Below are 27,332 nucleotides of genomic sequence, written 5' to 3'. Positions count from 1 at the left end.
TCCTGAAGAGTGCTTCAGCAGAGGACTGGGTTCCTGGGAGGGCTGAAAGGGCTGCTCCACCATGTCTTTCAGTTCTTACTTTCTCTTCTCTGAACTGCAAACATGCACGATAGTCGAGAGGATGGAGGTGGGAGGGTGTGGGCACCACAAAGACTGTAAAGACACCCACATGGAAACAATAATGCTTTGACCTTAATTCAAGAAGAAATCTTTAAAATGGGTAACAGATGTCTCTTGTTAAATGGCAGCATTGTAGGAGAGCCAAAAGAAAATCTGTACAAAGCAGGAAATGGTCAGAGGTACGGGTGGGATATTTTTCTTCTGGGACCCACCCCAAACACCAGCTCAGTCATTCATTCAGAATGTGCTAAAGAACATAGAGCACCTCTCACAATTCCTTTATACATATTTATTCCCATTAACCCACTGAGAACTGAATGAACACTCTACCCCACCCCCCTCAATCCTCTGTGTCCTGGACCAGCCAAGTTCTTTCTAAATGCTACTATGTCACCTCTGAGGTAGGCTGTGTAATCCTAAAGTTTACTGATTAAGGCACACACAGAGCCTTATGAGAAATGAATCTTCTGGTCCCTGGGTTTGTGCACTGCCACATATGTCCACCACACTGATGATGGAGGCGACTCAAGTGATACTGAACCAACACAATCATTTATGACTCTGAGAAGACAGCAATATGGTCAGGGATGGAGTCCTGGGAAATGTTCTTTACTTAGGAGTGCTGGTAGCACAAACATTCTTTTGATAAAGAGACCGGTCACATGATCATAGAAAAGAATTGAAGATATAGTCTTCATGTTCTCCACACTTTGAGATCAGAACAGCGTCAATCTGAGCAAAGTAGATAATCCAAGAAGCACTCAAGCTCAGCCTTACCTTGTGCCAACAATTTGTGAGTTCTGTGTTTTGTTGAAGACTTTTACAGTTTTGGTCAGACACATTTCAATATTCTCGGTCACGGGCAATTCTATATTATAATCAGATCATCTGTATAAAATGTAAATGGTATTAAAGCCAGGATCTGAGGGAACAATGCATCCGTTCAACGTACATTGGTTCTATATATTTTGAGAAACACTTAAATACACAAAGGGAGCGTGCACTGTTTAAGAGATGCTATGAACAATGTTGGCGTCCTGTGGAACGGAGTCTGGAAGCTTGCACTGTAAGAGATGGTGTGAGCATCGTTGGTGGCCTGTGTGACAGAGTCCAGCATCCTCCAGGAAACTGAAGACACTTAAAAGTTGATCCCCAGTTTCTATTAATGCTCTAAAAATGAGCATTTCCATTTAATACAAATATACAAATTTAAAATGTATGCAGTTCAGAATGGCCTACCAGTTTCAGATTGTTTATGTGCCAGAAAATATATAGTCAATAAAAAAATACCAGAGAGGTGGGGACAAAAGCTCTCTGGATCTGTACAGCAAAAATGAACATCACTCCAATAGGTGGCGAGCTGTGGTGAAATGGAACCCTGTGACCAAGAAGCACTTGGGAAGGTGGCAGGTCACAAATCTGGTGACGGAGGATGAGATGCAAAATAAGGCCCATTTTCCTGTGGAGAGAAAAACGTGAGAACATAAGTAACAACATGAACTGACAGGTGTGACAAAGAAAGGGGCTTCTAGTCAGTGGAAAGGCGCATTTGAAATGGCTGGCCTGTCTGCAGCTAGTAGGTGAGTCAGAGCTGGTGGAAAGGAGGAGGAGCCACAAGAATGGCAATGTGCTTTCATAACAATGCCACCTACTGAACACCCAAGGTGCTGGACTAGTTATAGGCTCCTTGTCTTCACTGTCCCCATTGTCCCTTTAAGTCATCCCATGATACCAGGAAACAGGTCACATTCTTATCTTACTGATAAGTAAAATGAAGGGCACGTATAGTTCAACTAAAGTACCTCACAAATACCTGGCTAAGCCCAAATTTAAAGACACATCTATCTTGACACTTGACACTTCCCATTGCTGAATCTTAGGTTTAGTTATGGCACAATAAATGTTTTTTCTCAAGGATTTAGTGGCTGTCGCTGTTTGGCAGCAGGCATCTTTATGACACACCCAAGTGGCAAGACTTGTAACAATTACAGTTCTCAGGCCACTTAGCTCCACGTCAAGATGCAGATTAAATGCCAGAAACTTAATGCCAAGTGTAGAAAGCAACAAAACTAGTGTACGGAGAAATTCTTTGGCCTCTGCTTTGGATAATCGTGGTAAAAACAAGGCAGTTAACTTTATGATAGGAGGGCCCTAGATTAGATTTATGAGATGTAAGACCGGAGTCTCATTTTTTAGGAAAAGTATTTCTTTGGCAAAGAACTTGTTTTTCAGTAAACCACAAACAGAACTTGCTTACCTTTAACATACGGCAACAGCCGGAGTGAGAAGGAAGAAGGAAGGAGACTTCCACGGCATTTACCTTACAGTTTCAGAGACCTGACTAGATCTGGTCTTTAGCCTAGTGGGCAATTACTGTTATCAGAGCCGAAATGAGCTGGAAGCTCAGCTGTTCTGAGCACATGCTCTGAGCAGGAGCAGACCCTGGCGTCACAACCAGAAATCCAAAAGGACAGCTAAGGAGACTTTCCGATGATAGACAAAGCTGAGCAGGTATTGGGGGAAATGTAGAAACATACCTCAGAATTGGCTACATTTCTGGAAACTTAGGGGGAGTACATATTTTTCATTTTAGCATGTCTATCATAATCTGTTATCTAAGCAGTCAGTTCTGTGTTTTTAGTATGCAGAATGAATGTCCTGAGAAACATATCCCCAAAGAGGAATCTATTCTGAACACCAGAGGAACTCCCTCACTGCTGCAAGAGCTCATCATTTTCCTATGCTCTCTTCCAAAGATTTTTGTGGCAAACTAAGAGGCACATGTCTGATACGCAGTAGCATGAAACAGAGCTTCCTATGTTCACCTCACACTCGATGGGAGACTGCTGAGCCATCGACTAGTTTCTCTATTTCTGGAAACAAACAGCAATTTAACGAATCCTCAGATGGCATACTCAGATTTTATTTATAAGAGTGCTTGACTTGCTCATCTCTGGAGGATGCCTTGGTATTATTTTCATCTAGATAAAAATCACCTATCAATTACCTTTCAAAGAAACTGTTGGCTTTTTAAACGACCAGCCTTAGAAACTGTTTTTTCAAGTCCACTGTACTTTGAAACCAATCAACACCAATTCGGTCCTTTACCAAATAAAGAACCAATTTTGTGCTATCAAGTGTAAGACACAACTTAGCATAACATATGGCACCTTAGTACTACTGTGTCATTTTCCATACAAATCAGTGTCTACCCACCTCCTGGTACCAGTTACACATCCCATAAACTACTGTGTCACAAACATGCTACCTGAACCTTTCCCGAGTTCCTCAGACTTCCCCTGGCATTGCTTCTCTGGGGTAATGGAAACACCAGCCACCAAAAAGCACTTGCTTTCTGCTTCATCTCCCTCAACTACCTAGTGTCCAAATATCACAGCTCCTCTCATCAAACCCTAGCCGCCCTCAGCAGCATGGCTGCTCTCTGGTCTCAGCTGAGGCTGAATCCTTTCGGTAGACTTGCCTCTCTCTTCATCATGCTCTCTGCTCTTCCCTCACTGGTCTCTCTCACTGGGAGGTAGTGGCAGCTCTCCCTTGCAGAACACTCCTCACTGACTACCGTGCACTGCGTATGTCATGACATGCCCTCTGCCTGTCCCTGAACACCCTCTCCTCATACCTCAGCTCCTCATTTTATTCCTGTCTTCTGTCTTCAGAGACAGAGGGCATAGCATCAGCATTCTAGGAAGCTCTAGCGTAGGGGGAGAGAGGCGGTTTAGTGAGTTTGGCGGTTAGTTTAGAAGTTATACTTCCTTTCCACTGATCCTGTCAGTGTGTTCTTTGTGATATTCAAAACAGAAAGCTGAAAACGCACAGGCCAAAGCAAGTGAGTCTGGTGGAGTAACCTCTGCATTTGTAGAGAAAAATGACACATTTAGATAGTAGCTTTGAAATGTCATTCAATTCTGGGTATCAAATGTCCTTTGGTGCCTGCTTCATTTCCTGCTATTAATTCAAGCATGGCAGGCAGAGTTCAAAGGCAAATAAGGGGTCAGTTCTTGCTTCAGCATATTCAAGTAAATGCAGAGGGATGAAGCTTCCTCCCATCCCACATACTGAACAGTCTCTGTTCTATGGTCCAGTTGCTCCAAATCCTTTCTGTACAACAGCCAAATGTGAAATTTTATTAGCTATTAGGACACATTAAATACTTTGCTCTCCATATAGGGGAACAAGAAGTCATCGCTGAAGATGGAGAAACCTTAGACAGAATTGTGCATGTTGCACACTAATTAGGGGAGAATACTTAAAGCTCAGTGTGTCGTGCCCAAAGATATGGAAGCAGCAGCAGGTGGACAAGGTGCTTGATTAACTATTGCAAAGAGTCTCAATTAAAAACAGTGTTATAAAGGTGACACTGTGAACACACACAAAATAACTGCAATGAAGTTCAAGCCAAGAGATTAATACTTAAGCACAGATCTATGAATGGACCTGTAAATAACACCACTAACATGGTAGATACATTAAAAACATCACCAAAGCCTTAAAAAAATGCAGCTTGTAACAGGGCAGAGGGTACCAACTTAATGTCAACGCTGCAAATGGGCTCTAGCCAGTCTGGCTGTCGATAGAGTTAAGAAGTCTCCAATCTTAAGAAAAGCCTTCGGTTGGACAGGAACTATTCCACATGACTAAGGACCAGCTTAAATTCATGACTGGGAAGGTTTTTATTTTGCTAAAATGTTGATTTGGGAAAAACCCTCCCTGGACAAGGACTTTTCCTCTGGTTACTGTGGAAACATGCTAAACGATTACTACAAAGCTCACGGCCGTCGCTCTGCAGCATGCCTACAAAGTCATATGCTCATGGTGTCTGTTGTGTGGCATCTGTTGCCTCAGAACACCAAACACACAGGAGTGTAGCTACAAGCAATGAGACGAAGGCTCTGCGAAGCGGCCTCCTTGGAATGCATGTAGCAGGTAACACACTCACATGCTCACACCTGCCAATCTGCGGCACACCCACATGGTCACACCTGCTGGTGACACACCCACTGCTGTGACACACCCACACACTACGCCAGGCAAAGGAGGGCGGCACTTACCCTGGCATCATATTCAAGGACAAAAGGAGGAAAGTCTATCTGCTCTGGTGAAATGGCAGAAAAGAGCTGCTGCAGGCTGTCTACGTGGTGGATCTTGTCCTTCAATCCTGAGACAGAAAAGGTGGTGAAAAACCATGTTGAGACCTGATTAATAGGAGAGAAAAATAATTTAAGCCAGTAGCCATTATTAAGAATGGAAACAATTTTTAAATTTTACAGTAACAAGTTTGTTTTTTTTTAAGTACAGTTTATAGTTCATTAGTTCATTATTTATAGCACAATAGTTTCATAGATCACAAGGAACTACGACATCGTTTGGGCTAGGACGAGGAGGCTGTTTCAGGACATGTCTCAGTAGTGCAGATTCACGTCTATCTGTACAGCATGCTGACACATGCTGCTGACTGTTGACTGAGGCTGTGCCCACTTCATACCTGCTGGGAAAGGGAAAATGGAGGTCACTGGGTGCCTAACACTCCAGGGCAGGGCCCATGCCCAGGAGCAATTGTCCAACACAAAATGGACTCCGTGGCTTTTGTGCACTTTTTGTTTTGTTATTTTTTTGTTGTTTGCTTTAATTTTTTATGTCAGAGAAGGGGAGGGAGGGAAAGGAGGAGGAAGACAAGAGCATAAAGTTGGGCAGATAGAGATGATCTGGGAAGAGGTAGAGGAGAAGAGTATGATCAAAATATATTGTCTGAGCAAAAGGCTTCTGCATTATTTGACACAATGATGAATGTTTTGGTACAGCAGGTCAATAGATTGTAAAGTCGGTTTTGTTTGTTTCCAAAAATTTGAAACTAAGAACTAAGGTATTTTCACTTGATAACTGCCATATGTTTCTGTTGAAGTCAATCAGTGTATGTGCGTGTGTGTTGTGCGTGTGTACACATATACAATGGTCTCTGGCTATAAAGAAGATTGAGATTCTTTCTCATTTACAGAAAATGGATGAAAATGGAGATTATGATGTAAGGAAAATAAGCCAGACCAAAAATTCACCATTACATGTTTTCTCCCTTATGTAGAATCCATATATAGAAGGCAAAAGAAAGACATCAGGGTAGAATGTGGCTATCTGGGAAGAAGAGAGGCCATGGGGATGGGAGAGGAAGGCTAAAAATGATGGGGACTGAATATGGTGTACGTGCACTCCACACATGTATGAGAATGGAAGTCACCACTTTTACTTTACCTGCTTTGAATGTTTTAAAGGCAGACAGCCACTGTATCTCACCTTTGTTTAAGTCACTTCACAAAATATTGTGCAAGGTTTTGTCAGAGCAGAAGAAACAAAATTTCTGGTAGCTGGTGGTATTTCTGATGCAAAGGTGGGTGATAGCCACACCTTATGTACTGTTTACCTGGCTGGACTCTTACAACAGCTTACACGACCATCCACTGAGGTAGCTGTCATGTTGCTATCCCCACTTCCAAAAGATGGTATTCAAATCCTGGGTGGATCCCAGCCGTTTTGGGTGGCCTATTCCCACTCATGCACCATTTATTAATTTCTCTTTGATACACTCTCACATTCTTCAGCCCTTCTCCCAAACCTCTGACATCTCTCAAGTTCCTCTTCTGACACACTTCCTTCACACTGACTATAAGATAAGAGGTGTGAGAGACAGCACGGAACTAGGTTATCATGTAAATCCTCTTCTAGCTTCCAGATGGAGACAGTGTCAGCTCCAGTTCCTCACACACTGTCCTAGGCTGTCCCTTCTGTGGACTCTTCTTTTCCTGTTTATATCTCCATTCAGAGATCTGAGAGTTAGTCCCACTCACAGTATTCCTCAGTTACATCCGTTTCTGCAACCTCTCTAGCCCCTTGAAGACAGTCCTAGGGTGAGAGCGTACAGTTGTGTTCCAAGCACTGGTTAGAGGATGGAAGAACATTAAGGCCTATTTTATGATGGCCTTTGTAGCCTGGGCCACTATTTATGTCAGCTATGTGACTGATGGCTAATACACAGCCCCAAATTTCTATAGTACCATCTGGATTCTGTTTCCTACCATGTTTTAAGTTTATTGGGAAAGGTTGATAGGGAGTAGGGGAGATGCTATGCAAAATTAAAATCAAGCAATTTGAACAGTGAAGGAATTACATATCAAAATCAACGTGTTTAAATATATATTATCACATACCCTTTCTTAAAAAGAATGTCTACAAACTAGATTAGGAAAAATTTCCAGTTACCAGCTTGAAAACTCATCACAGACATAGCTGGTAAACTTTGGTAGTTACAGGAATTAAACCCACATCACTGTCTGCTATGCAGGAAGCACTTTACTAGACCATCAGTGACACAGTAACTGTGTGTTAACTCTTCTGAAGGCCTAGGTGCTAGAAAAGTAGCTAAATTAAAAACAGAACAAAATAAAACTACCTAAGGCAAACTTACTACATGCATTGACTGCCCCGAAGGAAATATCTATTCCATGCAAGTAGTTTAGCTACATGGAAAAGACACAAATTTGTGGAGCTAAGATGCTATGTAGGAAATTATGCATCAAATCCTTTTACATGTCCTACTTCAGCTCTGACATCGTTATCCTCAAATCTTTAGCTGTAGTCCTAACTGAAGATTTTTTTGGCCCACTTCCATCCAAGGCTGCAAAAGGACATTCCTTCTAAGTAGTCCAACTGCACCTTGTTCCTTCATCCTCCTGCATAACTGTGAACATTCTGGATTGTATCAGCTGATGCTCTAGTCTGAGAGCGAGGTGTAAAGAACCATGTCATATGCACAGTCGGGTATCCAGTGTCTTTCTGGGTGGAGCTCAGTGATTGCTCAAAGAATTACCCAGTGGCTTACTTTAACATTATTCCTTCATAAGCCTCTCTTCTTTCTGTGCCTCAGTTTCTCCATCTATAAAATGAAGTTACATTTGCTTGATTTTTTTTTTTTTTAAGGCCTCTGTTGTTATCCAGTTGTTTGATGGAACTCTTAATGGAGCTATACTGTACTGACATGGTGGGGTGCTGATGGAGAAGGGGGAGCAGGCAGCCCTGGGAAACATAGGCAGACCTTGAGCGTACCATGTGCAGAAGAGAAGCACAACCTGCCCGTCTCTCATCGTGTTCTCCTTTAATATTCCACAGGTGTCGGCAGGAGAAAATTATTCAAAGCAGAAGTGGAAAGTCAGTTAAAGGTCCCTGTTTGGGAAGGCCCAGACTCATTGCTCTTCCTCTCCTCCATTTTAGTTTTATATGGCTTAACTTGAAATTCTCAATTGTTTATAGTGTCAGCTACAAAAATATACCTTAAGGTTCACTTTAGCTATTTAGTATCTACTACAATAAGGAACTAAAGAAAATTAACAGTTTTTGGAAAGAATAATTCAGGTGTTTCTGTGAATGCTAGAGATTTCTTTTCAACCAATTATGAAAAAATGCAAAGCCAAGAATACATATAGAACATAAGCCAAGAAGATACAGTTCACATGTTGCACCCAAATATTCTCCTTAAGTTTTGTTAGCCTGTATTTTACCAGTAAACATCAGTAAAGAAAAAGTAAGTTAACAACAAGCAATAACTGAATACCATGCTGGGTGGGGTGGTTTGACAATGATGTAAGCAGTATGGGAGGCAGAACAGTGATGGTTTTATGACGTCTACATTTTATCTCCCACTCAGAAAGTATTCTTTCTGAACGCACTGTGAGGGAGGCACTATACTATAGTATAAAGGATAATACCATTTACCTGAGATAGCAAATGAGACTGGTAGAACAGAGATTAGAACCTAGGCCCCATGAAACCCTGCTTCTAAACGTTAGGCTGATGACTGCCCCAAACACAGTGTGAAGCCCTGCATGTGTCTTGAAGGGCTGACAGACATGGGGATGAATAAAGTACAGAATGAACAGTGAGCAGGGGGACTTGGGAACACTAAGGCTCAAAGGATTAGCAGAGGAAGCCTGCACAGAACACAACAGAGAAGGGGCAGCTACGAGCAGGAAAAGCAACCAGGCAAAGTTAGCCTCAAGTAAGCCAAGACAGGTAACATGAAGACAGGAAAGTGTACAGTATTAAATGACAGGCGGAGCACATTTAAGAGGTGATTATTCATCCTGGGTGTGGTGTGACATGAATCTGAGAAAAGGGAGGGAAGGTGGAAAGTAAGTTAGTGCTTTAAATCCAGTCAAGTGGGACAGAGAAGCTAATTTCTTTAAAGAGGTTTGGAATGTTCCATAATACAGTCCCCTTGTCTGAAAATGAGAATGGCACTCTTTATAAGCAAAGATAACGCAGGAACAATAATAACCCCATTGGTTATTACTACTATGGGAACTGGAACACAGGCGGAGAAACTAACTGTCCTGGGTTAGGAAGGAACACATTTGTATGAAAAGGAAAGCCACAGTGGCAGGTGATGAGATGACGTAGGGACGGGGAGGTGTATAGAGTTCCTTACTTGTGTCTTATGCTTTTGGTAAGGAGGAGGCAAGGCAATCTGTGGAGGAGGAGCTAGTAAGATGGGGCTTGTGGAGAATGAAGAGCCTCCTGAGACACTTTATCCGGGTGCACAGCTAAGGCGGTGAAGCCTGTTAGTTCATAAGGTGCTATGGTTTCGCCATTAAGGCTTTGTGCAGTAAAGAGAGACGTTCTCTCACCTCAGCTTTATGGGCAGGCATGACGAAAGAGTAAGAGGCTATCAGTTACGGTAGGCATTTATTAGAATGGCTGGAGAGGTGGGGTGTGGCCTTGAATGGATGCAGGAAGAGGAAACTATGACAGTTTTAAATGGTATAAGGGCCAAAGGACTCAATTTCTTGATGCAGGAAAGGTGATGGAGCAGTACTAAAGAAATAGTTGTGAACCAAATAGCTACAGTTAAGCCTTCACAGGCTCACCTCGAAGGCAGGACACTGAATGCATACTTATAATGAAATTGTCACCGTGGTCGAAACCTAAGAAATCGCAAATGACAAAGTGTGGGAGGGTCTATCTGCTGGCTATAAAATCAGATGACAAGGACTTAGACCCACATAAATCGATTATTGAACTGAGAGGTAAAAAACAAGTAAGGGTCAGCCATAAGCAGAGGGAAGAGCGTGGCTTCTAGGCTAACAGTATGGCTCAATGAAGGTAAAGACTGGGAAGCTGTGACTGACAGGGTTGTTCAGAAGGATACCAGAGGCAGCAGCAGACACGAGGAACAACAGCTCAGCCAATGATATCAGCAAACCAATCTGCAGCTACAGCATCCTGAGCATGACGTGCATGTAAGTTCAGGACTCACTAAAAACACTAACATCGTACCTTCGAACGGAATGTTGGATGAACGAAGTAAACAGCCTTCAAATTCCTCTTGTATCTAATCAAAACAAAGAGTCAGCATAAGTAACAATAAGAACTATTCATCAGCACAGACAACACTTTTACTGAGTATATAAATATATTCACACTGAGAAAAATACCTTAAAAGCAGCAGGAGTTCTTATACTGAATTTGGAGCAAAATGTCAAAAATAATTAAGCGAACATTTCATTATTTAAACTGCCCGTTTTAAAGGAAGCACTAAGTGCTGCCTCTGACTGTGACAGAGCTACTCAAGGAAGAATACAATGGATCATACTTAAAAAAAAATCATGCATTATTCTTATACCATGATGGAGTCTCTGAGCTCAAATATGTACCATTAAGTCACCTTGAAATCACTAAAATCATAGTAAAGGTCAGAAAGTAAAAGATATAGTCAAGTTACAAGTTACTGCCTGGTCTGAAAAGTCTATGACGCTCTGTAGTTTGTACTTAGTCTGAGAACAGTACCAGCACTGCCTCCACCTTAACCCTGATAACCTGATGACCAAGAGGAAATGTCTAGAACCTGACCTGGGCCTTAGCCAACTACCCCATGCTGCTTTGTGAGGTACATCTTAAGATTTTGTTGCCCAGCAGTTTAATCATCACCAATGGGTCATAAGACGTCAATTGTATAGGATTCAGAGAACTAGCAGGAGAATTATTCTACCTGAGGGCTGTGTCAGTTAAAGCTTTAGCTGGAAGCAGAAGTAGGTATACAGCTTCATTACAAAGTACTTTAAAGCACACTAAGTAAGTGTCTGTTAGATAATGAAAGCATCAGTATTGCTAATTAAGATGAGATTTAATGGTGGGTGGAAGGCAATGGAAATTTATGGTAATTTACCTTCTCCATCCCCTAACTATATAATGGCTTTTCAACCTACCTAATAAAAATACTGTGATGTCACAAATGAAAGAGTAACTAAGAAGATAGAATAATCTTTTTATTTGGAAAAATAAGGACTAAGGACAGGCTCCAGTACCATAAAGCCTGTCACAGACAGTTTCTAGCTTCCCTTGTCATCCTTGTTAACCATGTACAGAATGTGCCTGCCCCGAGTCCCCTGACACAGGGACAGCTTCTCTAGGTACAGGTAAATCTTCAGAGACAAAGACTCATGGTCTTATCTTACATGGGAAAGTCACTAAACCACAGGAAGATTTTTAAAAAATTTTTTAAAAAGTTTTGTCTTCATGACTAATTAGCCTCAAATCCCCACCATGAACCCCATAAATGCCTGCTTTATTTTCTGTCAGTCTTTCTGTCGTTGGACAGCGGAGTCCCTAAACTAAAACCAGTCTTCTTCCCTCTTGCTTCTCCTCTTGTTCCATTGAAAACCTTTGCCCGTGAGTTTATGTTCAGTTTCTATTTCTAACCACAGGAATAAGTTTCCTTGAACCTCCTTCTAGAATCTCTCCTAACAGACTCACTGGCGACTGGATCAAGTTAAATAATGTTTGTATGTATAGTCTGGTATGTACTGTATTAACACACTATAGCAACCAAGGCTGTACTTTCATTATTTTATACACAAATACCAGACATTACCAAACCTCTTCCAAAGAGGTCAAAGTGAGAATGTTACAAATGAGTTTAGTTTACTGCAAAACTAGGGCCTCCTATAATTAAAATATCTAATGTCTATGATAAAAATCTTTGCCACATGGAATATTCTTTCAAAAAATTTACAAATGTCTGCTACTGCTTAGTGTTAAAAATACAGAGGCAACAACCCATTAAAAATTTCCAAAAATGACTAACTTGATGTCAACTACATCGTAGAGTTTCTTCAGGAAGTCGGAGTCCAGGTGGTTGTATTCACTGGTCAGTGTGTGAAAATACACCAGGACATATTCCTTCACAGCGATGTGATCCATTACATGGATAAAATACAAGAGGGCCTAAGAGAGAGAATAAAAAACATTTTCACAGACATGTTCACTCTGCAGAGGCCGAGACAGGGAACTCTTTCCCTAAAACTAATCTAATCTACAACTTCCAGGAGTTATAGTCAGGAAGGCAGGTTGGTGAGACTAAGCTCTCTCAGAAAGTGAATCCCAGCATTTAGTGACTCCCAAAGGCTGTGGCCCAGACCTTTTCTGTTGTACTCTAAGAAAGGATAATTCATCTCTGGCCTCTGCAATAATACCTCTTCAGATACCAGGAAGAGCTCTTAGATCAACTACCAGGCTTCTCCTAACTAGAACAATGATGTCAAAAAAACATTTAGAACTAAGATTTAATACTTCTTATGATTTTAATAAAATCTCTAATTCTTGAAGTTTCTGTTTGCATTCCCTCCAGATCAGACAGACTCAGGCAAGTCACTGAGTGCACACGGTGTCCGGCGGTTCCTTCCCTGCTCTCAGGGAAGCTCATTTTCTCAGCACTTTTCATTTAGCTTATCTGAATGGGCAAAGTGGAGGGCTCTGTGGGCAGTTGGCAACACACTGGGTAACGCTTCTAGAACTCAGGAGGATAATCTAATATGACCCTGTTTGGCTAGGGATGTATTCTATTTTAGGAAATTTAAAAGAGACGCTAAAAACAAGGAGAAATATAACCCAAGCAGGGCTGATGTGTCCGGTGGTTTGGCTGTAAACAACTGCACAGAGGGAGCTAAAGGACACCAAGTGAAAGGATTAACCAAGCAGGCTGTTTCCAGTTCCTCCCCAGCAGAGGCCTTGGCTTTAACACGGATTAGGACCACACTGCAGGCACAGTAGGAGTGGAGGACATTACCAGCAGTGGCTTTGTTAATCTCACCTGACTTCAACTTCACAATAAGTCTCATTTTTTAAATATAAAACGACATATCATAATCCCCGGAATGCTGCAGTACTCATCAAAATCAAATGCAGGGGTTATATATTCTTATCGATATAAGCCATAGTACTGATGGTAAGACTGCATGTCACACAGACTATTAAAAACTCAAATAGCTGCATGCAGAATCATACGGTGCAATTTTTACCAGAAGAGTCTTTCCTCTTTGTGCCTAAGTTTTCCCTAATATTCCTACTGCTCCTCTTATCAGACTAGCTCTTTGTTTTTTCAGCCCGTTTTTTACTATCACACTTGAGCAAATTAGGACATTCTGCTGGCTTCAAATTCTCTATCTCTGAGTTATTCTACTGTTATTTATAGGGCTAGCCAACAAGAAGAAGCCGTGAAGGACAAATGCTCCTCAAAACAAGAAAACCCTTCTTATAAAAAGATTTATTTTATTTTTAATCGTGTGTGTGTGTGTGTGTGTGTGTGTGTGTGTGCGCGCGCACATACACACACACATGTATAGGAACACACACACAGTGGCATCAGAATCCTACATAACATATGGAGTTAGAGGCAGTTATGTGTCATCCAATGTGGGTGCTGCAAACCAAACTCCAGTCCTCTGGAAGAGAGATACCCACTCTTAACTGCTAAAGGAGCCATTTTTGAAACACATGTGCCGTTTACTTCTATTGGTACATCTCTCCTATTGTACTCACTTTAACCCTCCCTCCCCCATACTGGAGACTGAACCCAGGACCCCATGGAGGCTACATCAACACTGTACTGAGCTAATCTGCAGCACCCTTAGCACCATATTTTCTAAGGGTTCCAGAATGTTCCATTTTTGAGTATGCCACAATCAGCTAATGGAAATTTAAGTTATAACGTTTTGCTACAAAAACCCTGTAAGATACAAGTCACTGGCATTTCCCAAACACTACTGACCAAAAAATTCCAAAGCTTAGCCAGAAGCACTGCTCAGCTTCAGAATGACTGTTTTAGCTTAAAATTGCATGTATTCTTAGTTCTAAGTGCGCTACGTTTATTGTGGCTAATACACATGGGTCAGGTCAGTCACAAGTCATTTTCCAGTTATTCTGTACTGATATTGACGATATACGTATACAAACATTTTAGTACAATGTCTTTGATCTATTCTTTGGTAATTTTAGGCAGCCAGTGTATCAGATCCAGTCCCCCTGCCCATTCCACGCACCCCAGTGTGCCCGTTGGCTCCCTGTTTCATGCCCTTCTCTTCTGTGACAATGGGCTGAGCTCACTTAGTGCTGCCTCGAGGATGTTGCCTGAGGGGCTGTTTAGTGCATGGGCTCAACTGTCCCTTGGTGAGGAGCCCACCATCAGCAGTCACAGGACTCACAGCTGCATCTCCTCTTGGGAGCATTATCTGAACGTCTCGGGAATATGATGGATCCAGCTTTTACAGTTTCCATTCATCTCTGCTGCTGACACTTACACGTTCTCACTAATTCTCAGGACGGGAGTTAGCATTCTGAATTGCCGCTACGTATTACTAGTCGGCTTGAACAAGTTCTTCCTTTCAACTACTTTCTCTTTTAACACCATCTACTTCTATTTTCTGACCCCACATAAAGGAATGGTAGAATTACATTCCCTTGCTATTTTGAGTAAACTGCACCTCTGGTATATGCTTTTAAAGTAGATACTCAATGTTAAAATTTCTTTCTTTTTTTTTTCCCCAAAGAAGCTCTCAAGCCTGTATACATAGAGTACATTCTAACCAAAAGCTTGGCAGTCATGTCACATCCAAATGGAATAGCCGTGTTTCTGGAGTAGTATCAGAGCCGTCTGGTATCTTTGCCTGGTATCTACAGAGGACAAGCAACCCCTCACTTACCAGAAATGATGCACACTGATTCTCAGGGGTGCTGGTCTACAGACCCATAATCCACCTCACCTGTGCTGCAGAGCCTAGCCAAAGCTCAATACTGTCCTTCCCTTACACACCCGCCTGATTTGCAAACGAGCATTGTCCTTACCTTGTCCATATCTATCAGTGTCACAGGGATGTTTCTTCCAACCACCACCATCACTGTTCGGCCACAGTTATCGACACCTGCAAGAGATGCAATCAGGAACCAGATCTGTCCTGGACTTTTATGTATCTGACTGTGTACTGGCTGCGACGCACAAGCTTCTCAGGTGGTATCACTATATTTCTTTTATTGTTAGGAAAATACTCTTTTTTTCCTTATGAGATTTGATAAACACTCTGTTTAAACTCACCACTACCTTTAATAATACTAGTGACCCAGGAAATCAAACCTCTCAACTGAAAATGAACAAGGAATGCCTGAAACAAAACCCAGTAGAGGAAGTGGGGACCTGGAGAGTGCTCTGAAGTTTGGGATTTGTACTGACAAATGAGGAGGACTCTTGAAAGCAGAAAACACCCTACCAGAAAAAGCACCCCAGAGAAAAGTGAACCAGGCACTGTTGAGAGTTCAAGAGGACACTAGAGGTTGATACGGTATGTCTAAGGTCCTCATGATGCCCAAAACCGACTGACGGCAGCACGAAACACTATTTACAGAGAAAATTAGAGAAAGCCAGGTCTCAGCACAATGAGTCAGACCCTTAATTAGCAAGAATAAGTGGTCACTAAGCTCACCTGTTTGGTATAAAGCTTTCAGAGATGCAATATCAGACAGGTCTTCAGATCTTGCTTGGCATAACCAGCGATTATAACTAGATAAATAACGGACATAACCATTATAGCAAACATTGGGAAGTTACTTTTATAAACGGAAACCATTTTTAATATATCTTTTTGACCATAAAGAACTCAGGCTTCATTACAATGAAGAGTTAGAGGTCATTGCACCATGCAGAATTGTAAGCCACTGATGGATGTGCACTAATGAGAAAGTTCTCACAGCAAGTGAGCACTGTACAGACACGTGGCTTGCCTTTTCCTCACTACAAAGATGTAACAAGAAGCCTCTGTTGGGTTGCCCTGTCCTGTCCAGTACGAGGGCTGTAGTCTTGTCTTCTATCTTGTTTTGTCCTGTTTGGCTGTTGTCTCTTGGAAGCCTGCTCCTTTCTGAAGAGGAAATGACAAGAGAGTGGATCTTGGGAGAGGGGAGTTGAGAGGAAGCTGTGAGGGGTGTGTGTGTGAGGGGGTGTGTGTGTGTGGGACTGTGCCCGGGATGTGTTGTATGAGAATAAACAAAATAAATAATTTTTCAAAGTTTAATAACGTATGTGGATGAAGCCCACTGTTCAGCCAGGAAATGGAAGGGTTTCCAGGCCTAATGCAAATGCTGCACCCTACCTACCCTGTCATATCCCATTTCTATATGTGAGGCCGAGCTTTGCTGTGTGCTTGGTGCGAGGTTCTGTCTTGCTAGTCTCTGCTTCATTAGATGTGTTTCAGCACAGCGCTGGCTATGCTAATAGAGTCTAATGAGTACTTAATAGTCAGTGAAACAACGCCTTTGTGGGAGAAGTTGACGTTAGAATCACAGGCAACTGGGTGTCAGGCCTAACAAGGACTACAATCAAAGGAAACAGAATACTTTAGTGAAATCATCTCTTCCCTGCTTTCCATGTCTTTCCCCCACTTTAAGAAACAATCTAAAGACTTTCAAAGCTGTAATTTTGAAAAGTTGCTAGTACATCTTTCTAAACTCCACCCTGCAATCTTAAGCATGGCAGAACACTGGCTTCCAGCTCCGTCCTATCAAAAGCTCAACAGTTATCAGCTCTAAACTTTTTGGTCTCGGGGTTTGAGACTCATGAACAAAGCATAAACCATGACGTGAACACTTTAAAAATGCAGAGTCAGATCACCATGATGTGGCAAAAGAGCCAGTCACTCTATTTAAAGAAAAATGTTTGTCAAAGGATACTACACTTGGCCACATTTAGAAACTATTTTTTACTGATTAATTATTTTATTTATTTACACCCCAAATGCTGCCCCTCTCTCCTAGGTGAGGATGCACCTAATTCGGTTCAGAAACTATTGAGCCTGTCATTTGGTTCATCCTTTGGAAAACTTATTCACTAGTTCCCTCTAGTGGTAAATCTGCTTTTCTTTCCTCCCCAAATAAAATCAGAATTAAAGTGAAGACCTGGGACTGAGGAGACAGAACATTTTAATTCTGGCTTGGGGCGAGGGGTCATTTTCTTCAGTGCTGTCACCATGGCTATGCTGAATGGAATCCAGTAAATAACCTCCCTCCCAAGCTCATGGAGGCAACCTTATACATGCCAGGGGCATGAAAGAAAAGGGGCTTCATGGGAAGGAGTTCAAGCGAAAGTGGGAGCGTAACAAAGGTGAAGGTGACGTCATAGGAAGTTCTCAAGGAAATAAAACATCTGTGTTTGTAAGGGACTGCTGATGTATCTGGTCTCATTCTATGACTGGCACCATGGAGGTGCCATGGAAGTGCCCTATAAACAGTGTGATGTGCTGTGCACGCTGTGAGAAAGTAGCAGAGGCAGGCACGCTAGACCCAAAAGGTGAGGTTTGAGAGGCATTTGCTTTTCATCTAAAACCCGGAGAATGGGCAGGACTGAAGGAGAGAAGATGCCAATTGAAACGAACGGGAGGGGCCAAAGCTAATGCTCAAAGGTAAGACAGACTGGGCTTGCTCAGTACTGAAGAAAGCCACTGTGACGTGTTCTATGGAGCTTGCTGAGTTCTGGTGGTGAGCTACACTCACCGCAATCCCTGACGCTCGCAAGTCTATGAGACACTCTGCTTTACCAGCCCTAGGAGAGAATAGATAGCCCTGTACAGTTGACTTTTTGTTCTTTAGCAAGATTGAAAACTAGCCATCTTTACTATTAATCTTTCACCAGCTATGATTTTAGAAGGACTCATTCAAAATTGCTTTGGGATTAGGAACACTTGGAGAAAACAGTGTAAAGGTCCTCAGGGTAAGTGGGGGAGACATAAAACTTTTCAGCTGAAGAAAACTTTAATGCAAGATAATGAACACAAGCAGAAGCCTTGTGTTTTCCCATCTCCTAATTTCCATGTTTAGATCACATGGAGGCTCATCAGTTAGAGCCCACCGTGGGTTAAGAACTCTGAACGCAGACACGCACTGACCACTGGCTTCCCCACACTAACTGACTCATCTTTCAGCTCTGCATCCTGAGAATGTGGACAGGACCTCCTACTTGGTCACCACTAAGGTTAAACAAAAGCAACTTTCTGTTTACAGAGGAGTGTGCACAGGTACCAGACCCCTGTCCTGACCCACACCATCTGTCAGAGTAAGCCCTCCTTACTTTCTTTGATGCTGCTTCTGCAGGGCAGCTTCGGACAACTGTCCCTGGAGGATCAACTTTCGTTGTTTGTCAATATCTCCTTCCATTCGAGCAAAAGCATGAGAGCCAATGAAAGACAGATCCACTCCCAAGCCTTCATCCTCATCTTCTTCTTCATTGTCTGCAACAAAAAGTACCATCAGCAAAGAGCTACAGAAGCTGACAGCAAAACCAACCATGAACACTGCAGGAGGAACGACTGTGAGGCGGCGGCGGCGGCGGCAACAACAAACATTTATGACTCTGAAATAGTTTAGAAATCTGAAGTCCTGAAATAATGAAAGAAAAGGAAGTAAAATGTTCCCTAAGCTGATTTCTGATCAGTGTAAGCGCTGAGTATGTGTGGCTCGTCACCACCCAGGGGGTTTATGATCTTCTAGGTGTGACGGCTGACACAAGGGCTTCATCCAAACATAACTCTCAGCCTATAGCTTTTAACCTACATGAAATTACATGGCTATGGTATTTTTATCTGTGATTTTTAGAGGACACTGTTAGAACTGCTCAGAACCTGGCAATTTAAGGTGATAATATACTCAACTACTGCTTCAACAGTTCTTGATGAGCCTCCAAACTCCACTCAGCTGAGCATGTTGCTATGCCAGCTGCAAATCCCCAATACAAGTCCTAAGTCTTTGTTGGCTGGTGATTTACCAGGACCCTAGCATCCTGGAAAGGAAAATTAAGGAAGGCAAATGCTGAACAGTTACATATTGCTGGTATGGAAATCACTATGAAAGTTCCTCCAAAAACTAAAAATTGAGATACCACATAACAATCTCATTCCTGAAGATAAACTCCAAAGACTTGGTGAAGCATGCCAGAGATATCTGCTCGTATGTTTATTACTGTACTGTTCACAACAGACAAGATACAGGACCAGTCTAGATATCTGCCAGAGATGAATGGATAAAGTGAGAGACACATACATATGTACACGTCAGAGTTTTATTCAGCCATGAAAAACTGAGGAGATTATGATCTGCAGGAGAAACCGATGGAACTGGAGATCATTACAGTAAGCAGAATAAGCGAGGTGGTGAAAGACACATCGCATGCTTTCTTCTCATGAGGAGTCTAGATTGCACACAGACGTAACATAAAAAGAAAGTGTGTGGGGGAGTGCGCACCTCGAGAGAAGGGATTAGCCAGAGAACAAGGGATGAGGCAGGGCTGTGACAAAGTAAATTCTATTCTGCCATATCTTAAGGGAGAGGAGGAGCTTAGAACCCCAGCACTCACCCTCCGAAGCTCCAGGTTTCTCACTTATCCTAATCTGCCGCTCAGGCACCACGGGCTCGCCTTCTGCATTTCCAATGTCTGCAGGTAGGTAGGGCAATGACTGGCTCTCCTCTCTTAACGACCTTGGGAAGTACAGAGGTAGCAGCTTTTGGTAAGTGGCCTGTGTCAGAAAAGTAAGGCACCATGTAAAAAACAATGAAGAGTGAAAGCAGCCGGCGCAGTGATGACTGTGGTCCACACACCCTGAAGACCAAGGCCTCACCACGCCCCCTCTCAGACAGTAAGCTATCTGAGAGACACCCATCCTATATTCCAAAGGGAGAATCAAGACACAGGAAACCTCTGACCTGGTCCATGTCACCAAATCTTGTCTGTGAAGGCTGCCACGCCTGCCTGAACTCGCACCCTGTCCTCGAGAAGATGTTATACTGAAGCTAGTGTACCAGTCTCTATTTGACCCGCGTCTAGTTTTCAGGGTTGTTTTGTTTTTCTTGAGAGGGGCAGGGGTTGGTGGTTTAAGAGAGGGTTTCTCTGTGTAACTCTGGCTGTCTTCGAACTTGATCTGTAGAGCTGGGGGCCTAAAACTCACAGAGATCCACTGCCTCTGCCTCCTGGGTGCTGACGTTAAAGGTCTGTGCCACCATTGCCTGGCTATTTATTCATTTTTTAGAAACCTTTCTTTTTTCTGAAGGTCTGATAGTTTTCACTCATTCTTGGAAATTAAAAAAAAAAAAAGGAGCCTATGAGATAGCTTCATAGATAAAGGCCTCAGAGTCTGTGACCTGAGTTCGATCCCAGTGACCTAACTAACATGGAGGAAGAGAACTGACTTCCGAAGAGCATTCTCTGATTTCCATATGCCCATTTCCCCCAGTCTCTTCCAAAGTGAACTATGTAAATAAGCTAATTTAAAAATCAAGGAAGGCAATGGAGGTGGGAAACAAACGGTAACAACATACCGTGCCATGATATGAAGATGATGAAGCCATCGCACTGCAAGCTAACTAAAATTAATACAGTAACTACAGCGTGCTAAGACAAAACCACGGAAAGGTGTACGCTATTTTACGATTCCACACGTGTGGCCCTGTGCTCATTGACGGCACCAGAGCAAAGGAAGGTGCTGGTAGCCCCCATGTCTGCTCAGGCACTCCGACTCTTATCCCGCGCATTGCTGTCCCATTACTCAGCATCACTCATAAACTGTAGTAAGTTATGGGGACTGGAGAGATGTTATGTTAGAGGCGATGGGCACTTGCAGCTCTTCCACAGGACCCAGGATCCTTTCTCAGCACCCACACTGAACAACTCACAACCGTCTCTAACTCTAGATCTAGGAGATCCAACACCTTCTTCTAGCATCTGTGGGCACCTACACATGAGTGCACATACATATACATAGACATGAAACAAAACAAACACATCTTTAAAAAGGACAAAAGGAAGGTAGCATACAAGTGATGGAGTTGAGTATCTCGGTCAATTAAATCATTTAAGAAATCAGTATTACACACAGAACTATAGCATTTCCTAACCAGAAGCCTGGAGAAGTCAGATTGGAATCTTATAGAAATCCAGACGGGCTGGGTGTGGTGGCATATGCCTTTAGTCCTCACACTTGGGAGGCAGAGACGGGCAGATCTGTGAGTCTGAGGCTGGCTTGACCTACATAGCGAGTTCCAGGCTAATCAAGGCTACATAGAGACCCTTTCTCAAAACCAGAAACCAGCAAACAAACAAACATAGGTAGGGTCAGCATCAGGCTCAGCTTGCCAAGGCTCTTGCTGTGCAAACGTGGCCATCAGAGATCAATCTGTCAAAAGCACAGAAGGTGGAAGGAGAGAACCAATTCCACGAAGCTGCCCTGAGTCCCACACATGCATCATGGCACACTGGGTTCACACATACTTATGCGCTCACATACTCACACACACAGATTTTTGAAGAATCTTATACCATAAAATAAAACTAACCTGTTAAAAATACAGAAGTGATTGTTACGATGTCCTTAAAGTCGTCCAACCACCACTGTCCTAACTCCAGAACACTGACATCACCTCAACCCAGCAATTGTCTCCACGCAACTCCTGGTTCCAAAACCCAGGCTACCAACTGTTCTGCCTCAGTGGATATGACTATTTAACATTCAATAAAACAACGCAATCTGTGACCTTTTATATCTAGTTTACTTCGGTTACTATAATGCTACAAGGCTGAAACCTCTTCCTAACTACGTCCTAACTCTACACCTGCTTCTCAACTGATGACTGTTTTCTACTCTGACTACTGACTGAACAACGCAGCTTTAAATATTCATCTTCATGTTTTAAATGGTTTCTGAATATACTCAAAAGCTGCCGAATTATACTGTAACTTCTTATGTGGCTTTGTGACGGTGAAGTGGTTTCTATAATAGTCAGTGCAGAGCAGTGATTTTCCAGCTATGTTGCTAAACCCTAGAAACCTAGTACTCAGGTTACAAGGCGACGGCCCGTGTGTTAGCCCAGGCAGAACTATAGACCTGTGCCATTTCCTTATGAAGACAACAGCAGAGCAGTAAAGCTGAATCACTCTCCTTGTTAGCTGGGTGGCGCATGCCTGTGATCCCAAAACTTGAAGCAGAGTTTAGAGGACCGAGCAGCCAGTGCAGCGTGGTTTACACTGTGACGGAGTCTGGCTTCCTTCTACGCTGTTTTAGTTTCCGTCATATGTCTTTTTCAATGAATGAGCCCAAGTCCCACTGCCACAATGCATTTAAATCATTAGATTTATATGCTTCAGAATCACTGAACAGATGATGACCACATGAAGGTAACACAAGTAGAATTTAGACTCAAACTAAGCAAAAGAGAAATTTTAGTTAAATACCTCTTCCAGCTCTGAGACAGCAAATACTACTTTTTCAATGGTTTCTCCATGGATCTCTAGGAAGCGCCTCACAGTACCTAAAGAGAACGGAAAGGTATTCGATGTTAAGGCCAAGCTTTTGACTCCTATCATGGACCACCCTCCACTTCAGCAGCCACTGCTCAGTTACCCAGCCCCAGAAAAGCCCGCCACATGCCCTTCTCACAGCCTGGTGTGCTTTCCTTCAGAGCGACTGTAGCAGTTTTCAGAGGTCCCGTCATGGCCAAGTCTGCTCTCAGACCCCCACTGGCCCTAAAAGTGCCATGGCTCCTTGTACTCGCTGCCCTAGTGTGACAGTGTGGCAGTGGCTGGCTATACAAGATGCTGAGTCCGAACCTCTCTCCTTTATCCAGCATGTTCTGCATTTCTCTGGGGCTTTCCTTTTGTCAGGCAATCTAGCACAAATGAAAAGCTCAGTGCCTTTGTATTCATTCAGTTACACTGCGAGGTGCCCCACTCAGCCTGTTAACTACTCACAAAACCAAAGTTGAGTCATCTTTTCCTTAGTCTCTATCCCATCCTAATGCGTGCATAGCTCAGAGGATGACTTGCAGGAGTTAGTTTTGTCCTTGTTCCATAGGGTTTCAGGGTTGAACTAGGGCTATCAGGCCTGGCAGCCAGCATCTCCTGCTGAGCCACATCACTGGCCCTGGATTTCCTTTGGCATTCTCTTTATTTTTTTATTTCAATCCACACTGTCAAGTGGTTTCCATGCAAACTCTTTTAATTCTGCTAACATTTCAAATCTCCATCCTTCCTTTCAGCCGCTCTCACACATTCTGACAATAATTTATTGGCTGGTCTCTGTTACCTTTGCTTCCTGTGTAATTGTCTTACAGTACCTTCTATAGGAGATACTGGTAATGGGGCTGTACCCCTTACAAGTTAAGGTTCAAAGTTCCTACATTACTTGTCACATTGTCCTGGCTAACACCTCATAAGTCCTGTTACCAACTGTTCCTTCCACACATCTTCTACTATTACTTAGGATTCATGATGATCCAGTAGTAGGCTAGTTCTGACCAGAAAACATGGTTCCTCCACTCTCTTCTTTTGTGAATCATTTTTCAAGGTCTGGTCATAAGCTATGTTTGTGTAGAACTCTACCTCTCCCTGTGTTTCTCTATACAGAATCTCTTGCACCCACCTTGGTTCAAGTCTGATTTAGGGCTTTTCAAGTTTACAGTAGGTTTAATAAGATGTAGTCCTATGGTAAATTGGAAAGACTCTGTAAGCTTTTGAGCATCCTTCTATCTGTAAACTTCTTAGAGTTACAATGTGGACCTATTTAAAGCCAAGTATGTTTTATGTTAACATTATATGAGTTGAAGTCTAGCAGAACATGACCATATGACATGCACTCATCAAAAGCAATTAATAAGTAAATGAATATTCTATAGGCTGCCTTGGTTAATAATGTAGTCCAAGGATCTGGTACAGTAGACTCATTTGTTGAGAGCAGGATGAAGCTCTGAAACTCTGTTGCTCTAGGTGGAAGTCTGTTTTTCTCCTGGTCTGCTTTCTTTAAAACAGTGTCCTGAAAGAAAATGTCTTTTATTCTATTTACATTACATAAAGATTTGATAGGCATATTTAATTGTCTCTTAACATAATTACTGTATGTTTCCTATGGAAGGTAATGCTGAGTAGTAATTAAATCAAATTCTCTCAATGGTGCTCATTTAGAAAGAGACTTCTGCCAGGAAGAGGAATGAGACTGGCCTCATGACTCAAGGTTTTCAGCCTTTCAGTCTACACTGTTCCTTCTAGTCGCAGCTGGGTACTCTTCTTGGCAGCCAAACAGGATGTCACATGCTTTATATTTATGAAGACGCTTTAACTAGTGGAAGTGACATTCAGGACATTAACACCTTCAACACCAGACAGTACAGCAGACCAGTAATTCAAATTCTTGTTGAATAAGTAACCCAGTAGTTTTACTTCACTGTTGATGTTTAACTGTGTATGGACTAGGGAAAAAAGATACTATCAAGAAGCTATTGGGGTTTTGTATAAAAATATTTTGCTAATAGTTTAATAAGCAAGAAAGCTCTTGATGTTAATGAACTCACTTTAAGCAATCATGCACTATATATACATGTACAGACCATTATTTTCAAATTCCAGAAATATACTACTGCCTCTGTATTTGTTTGTTCTGAATAAAATGCCCTATAATTTTATCACATTTAAGGTCTAGGTGAAATGGCCTTTATGCAATTTGACTAGCTCAGTTTTAAGAACTACTTGCTTCCTTTCTGCCAATTACATTCCTACAAGTAATCTTCACACTACTAACCTTTATCTGTTATTGTAAATTACTCTTAAAACTGGGGGTGGTCTTTAGTCTTACTATGTACTAAAGCAACCCTTTGGACCATCTACCCAGAACAATGCACATAGGGAATTCACACAGTAGTATTTAAGGAGGGTGTGCAGGTGCTGTTCCTGGTAATGAGAGCCTCATTAACACACAATATTATCTCAAAGCAACCAAAGCTCCTCCCTTGAAACATGCCTAGCTCTTGCCATCTATGGTTAGGATTCTTACTCATCACCTTTACGAGGACTATTAAACTCTTGGGATAGCTTTTTAAAGTCTGTATTTCTGAACACTGCTTTGGATAAGAGACCACAGCATTCCTTTGATGTATGCACAGTGTAGGTTATGATGACGGTCCAACCCTTACGAAGAACCCTTGCTCAAAAATGTTTTGCAGCATAAGGCCACTGTGAGAGCCCTTCAGGTATTTGAGGATGAGTACCATATCTGCATACCACTGATGCAAGCAAGGTGCCCTTGTTTGCCAGTGTCTTGTGACTGTGACATAAAGTGTAAGGAATATACTGAGAACAAGGACTCTCAAACTGAGTACTAGTTTTTATTTCTGGGAACTGAACTCAGAGACCCAGACATCCTAAGCCCATACTCTATCACTGACCTATGCCCTCAGCCCAACACTGTACTTTTATACACATGTTTATATAGGTCGGTTTGGACTCAGAGATTTTTAAACCTAAGCATACAATTTTATAGCCAAGGAGTACTTCTGAAAGGTGCTGTCTGTTGGATGATGTTTTTGTGCACTGTATATTCAAATGCTGATTTCTGTACCCAGAGATCTGGTTGCTGTTCAGACTTTGTATTGTCATTATTATAAAGCATCTCCCAACTCAGTATATTGTAAAGCATTGTTCTCCATCAGCTTCTGATTGGCTAAAATAAAATGTCTATGGCCTGTAGCAAAAGACAGAATAGTAAGGTGGAGCTTTTGGGGGCGGGGAGAAGGAGAGAGAGAGAAGTGAATGAATTAATTTGGGAAGGAACTATGCCTGGCTATAAGGCCAAAAGCTTATAAATAAATATAATATGTATGTCAGCATTCAGGAACTGGGGTGGGCATATAAAGGCCCATGGTTACAGTTGTCTAAATAGAAAAATACTTTGCAAATATATTATAAATTTGTTCCTGTTCCATTTTATAAGCTGTTAAGATTACTCTTATTTGAATACTCATTACATTAATCATATTTTCTGGTCTGGTATGATTTTCAAACTTAATGAGCAGGTCCTGTAAGCCTTTATGCATAGGTATAAATTACACCATACTAATTAAGAATTCTGCCATCTAGCAATTGCAAAGTCTCCCAGAATGCCATGATGCTCTTTGGTTGGAACTTCATCTATCAATGGAAAATGTTAAGAACGTGATTTATGTGCTGCAACTCCAGCATTACTTACGAAGAGCGATGTGAGTTGCATCCTCTAGTGGGTAACCCCGCTTCGCAGAGTTGATGACACAGAAGCCAACAGAAGACATGGACTGTTCTCTGCAACCAGACAGAAAACCCATCCGTTTTACTCAAACAATTCTCTGCATACATAATCCGAAACCTCAAGATGCAAGTGTGGATCTCTCCTTCCCCACCAGTAAATTTACAATAATTAACTATATGATTTGATAGTTTTACTCATGTAAAATTTAACCGTACTCTGAGGGATACAATCTGAGCCCTGCAGAGTTTGCTTCCCACGTGAGGTCCCCTCTCTAACAGCATGTGGGGAACAGGCCGTACTTTGCGAGCTGAAGCACGTTCCTGTAGCAGCTGTACAGTGAGCTCTCCGCTGCAGTGCGATAGCGGCTCTTATACTTGGGCCCCACTGTGTGAATGATGAACCGGGCAGCTAGGTTAAAGCCTTTTGTCAACTTTGCTTCACCAGTTCGGCAACCTGGAAGCAAAGGGGACACACAAAAGACTGTAAATACTGAGAAAACACAAATATGCCAAGCATAAAACAGTGCACTAACAACTGCGAGGAATGTTTTTTAAAACGAGGACCGAATATAAGCATCTCTGTCTGTTCCTTCTGTTCTTGTGGCGCTGAGGCGGACAACAGGGGCAAGCACAATCTTATATCACAACACGGGAAGACGCCAAGAAGAGGACTATCCAGAGTTCTCAAGGGAGAAAAGTTAATAGTCTATGGGTAACCAGCTTAGCAAAGGAGAGAAACCCAGTAGCCTGCAAAATAGAGTCAGCAGTATGAAGCCAACTGCACTGAATGGTGAAGTAAGACTTA

General features: G+C 42.3%; 1 protein-coding gene across 1 annotated transcript in view; it reads right to left on the bottom strand.

Moving 5' to 3' along the window:
• Positions 1–433: 433 nt before the first annotated feature.
• The window catches only part of GDAP2 (ganglioside induced differentiation associated protein 2), a 41,113-nt gene continuing 14,214 nt past the window's right edge, over positions 434–27,332 (bottom strand). Inside the window, exons 4-14 of the mRNA XM_080916399.1 lie at positions 26,828–26,981; positions 26,493–26,581; positions 22,712–22,788; positions 19,844–20,003; positions 18,563–18,722; positions 15,930–16,006; positions 15,298–15,374; positions 12,263–12,402; positions 10,456–10,510; positions 5,187–5,330; positions 434–1,579 (exon numbers count right to left, since the gene is read on the bottom strand). Coding sequence (XP_080772525.1) covers positions 1,532–1,579; positions 5,187–5,330; positions 10,456–10,510; positions 12,263–12,402; positions 15,298–15,374; positions 15,930–16,006; positions 18,563–18,722; positions 19,844–20,003; positions 22,712–22,788; positions 26,493–26,581; positions 26,828–26,981 — 1,181 coding nt within the window. The 3' untranslated portion in view covers positions 434–1,531. The remainder of the gene's footprint in view (positions 1,580–5,186; positions 5,331–10,455; positions 10,511–12,262; positions 12,403–15,297; positions 15,375–15,929; positions 16,007–18,562; positions 18,723–19,843; positions 20,004–22,711; positions 22,789–26,492; positions 26,582–26,827; positions 26,982–27,332) is intronic.

This window comes from Micromys minutus (assembly GCF_963924665.1).
Source record: "Micromys minutus genome assembly, chromosome: 4".
Classification (NCBI taxonomy): Eukaryota; Metazoa; Chordata; class Mammalia; order Rodentia; family Muridae; genus Micromys; species Micromys minutus.
This window is presented reverse-complemented; position numbering and strand designations above follow the sequence as displayed.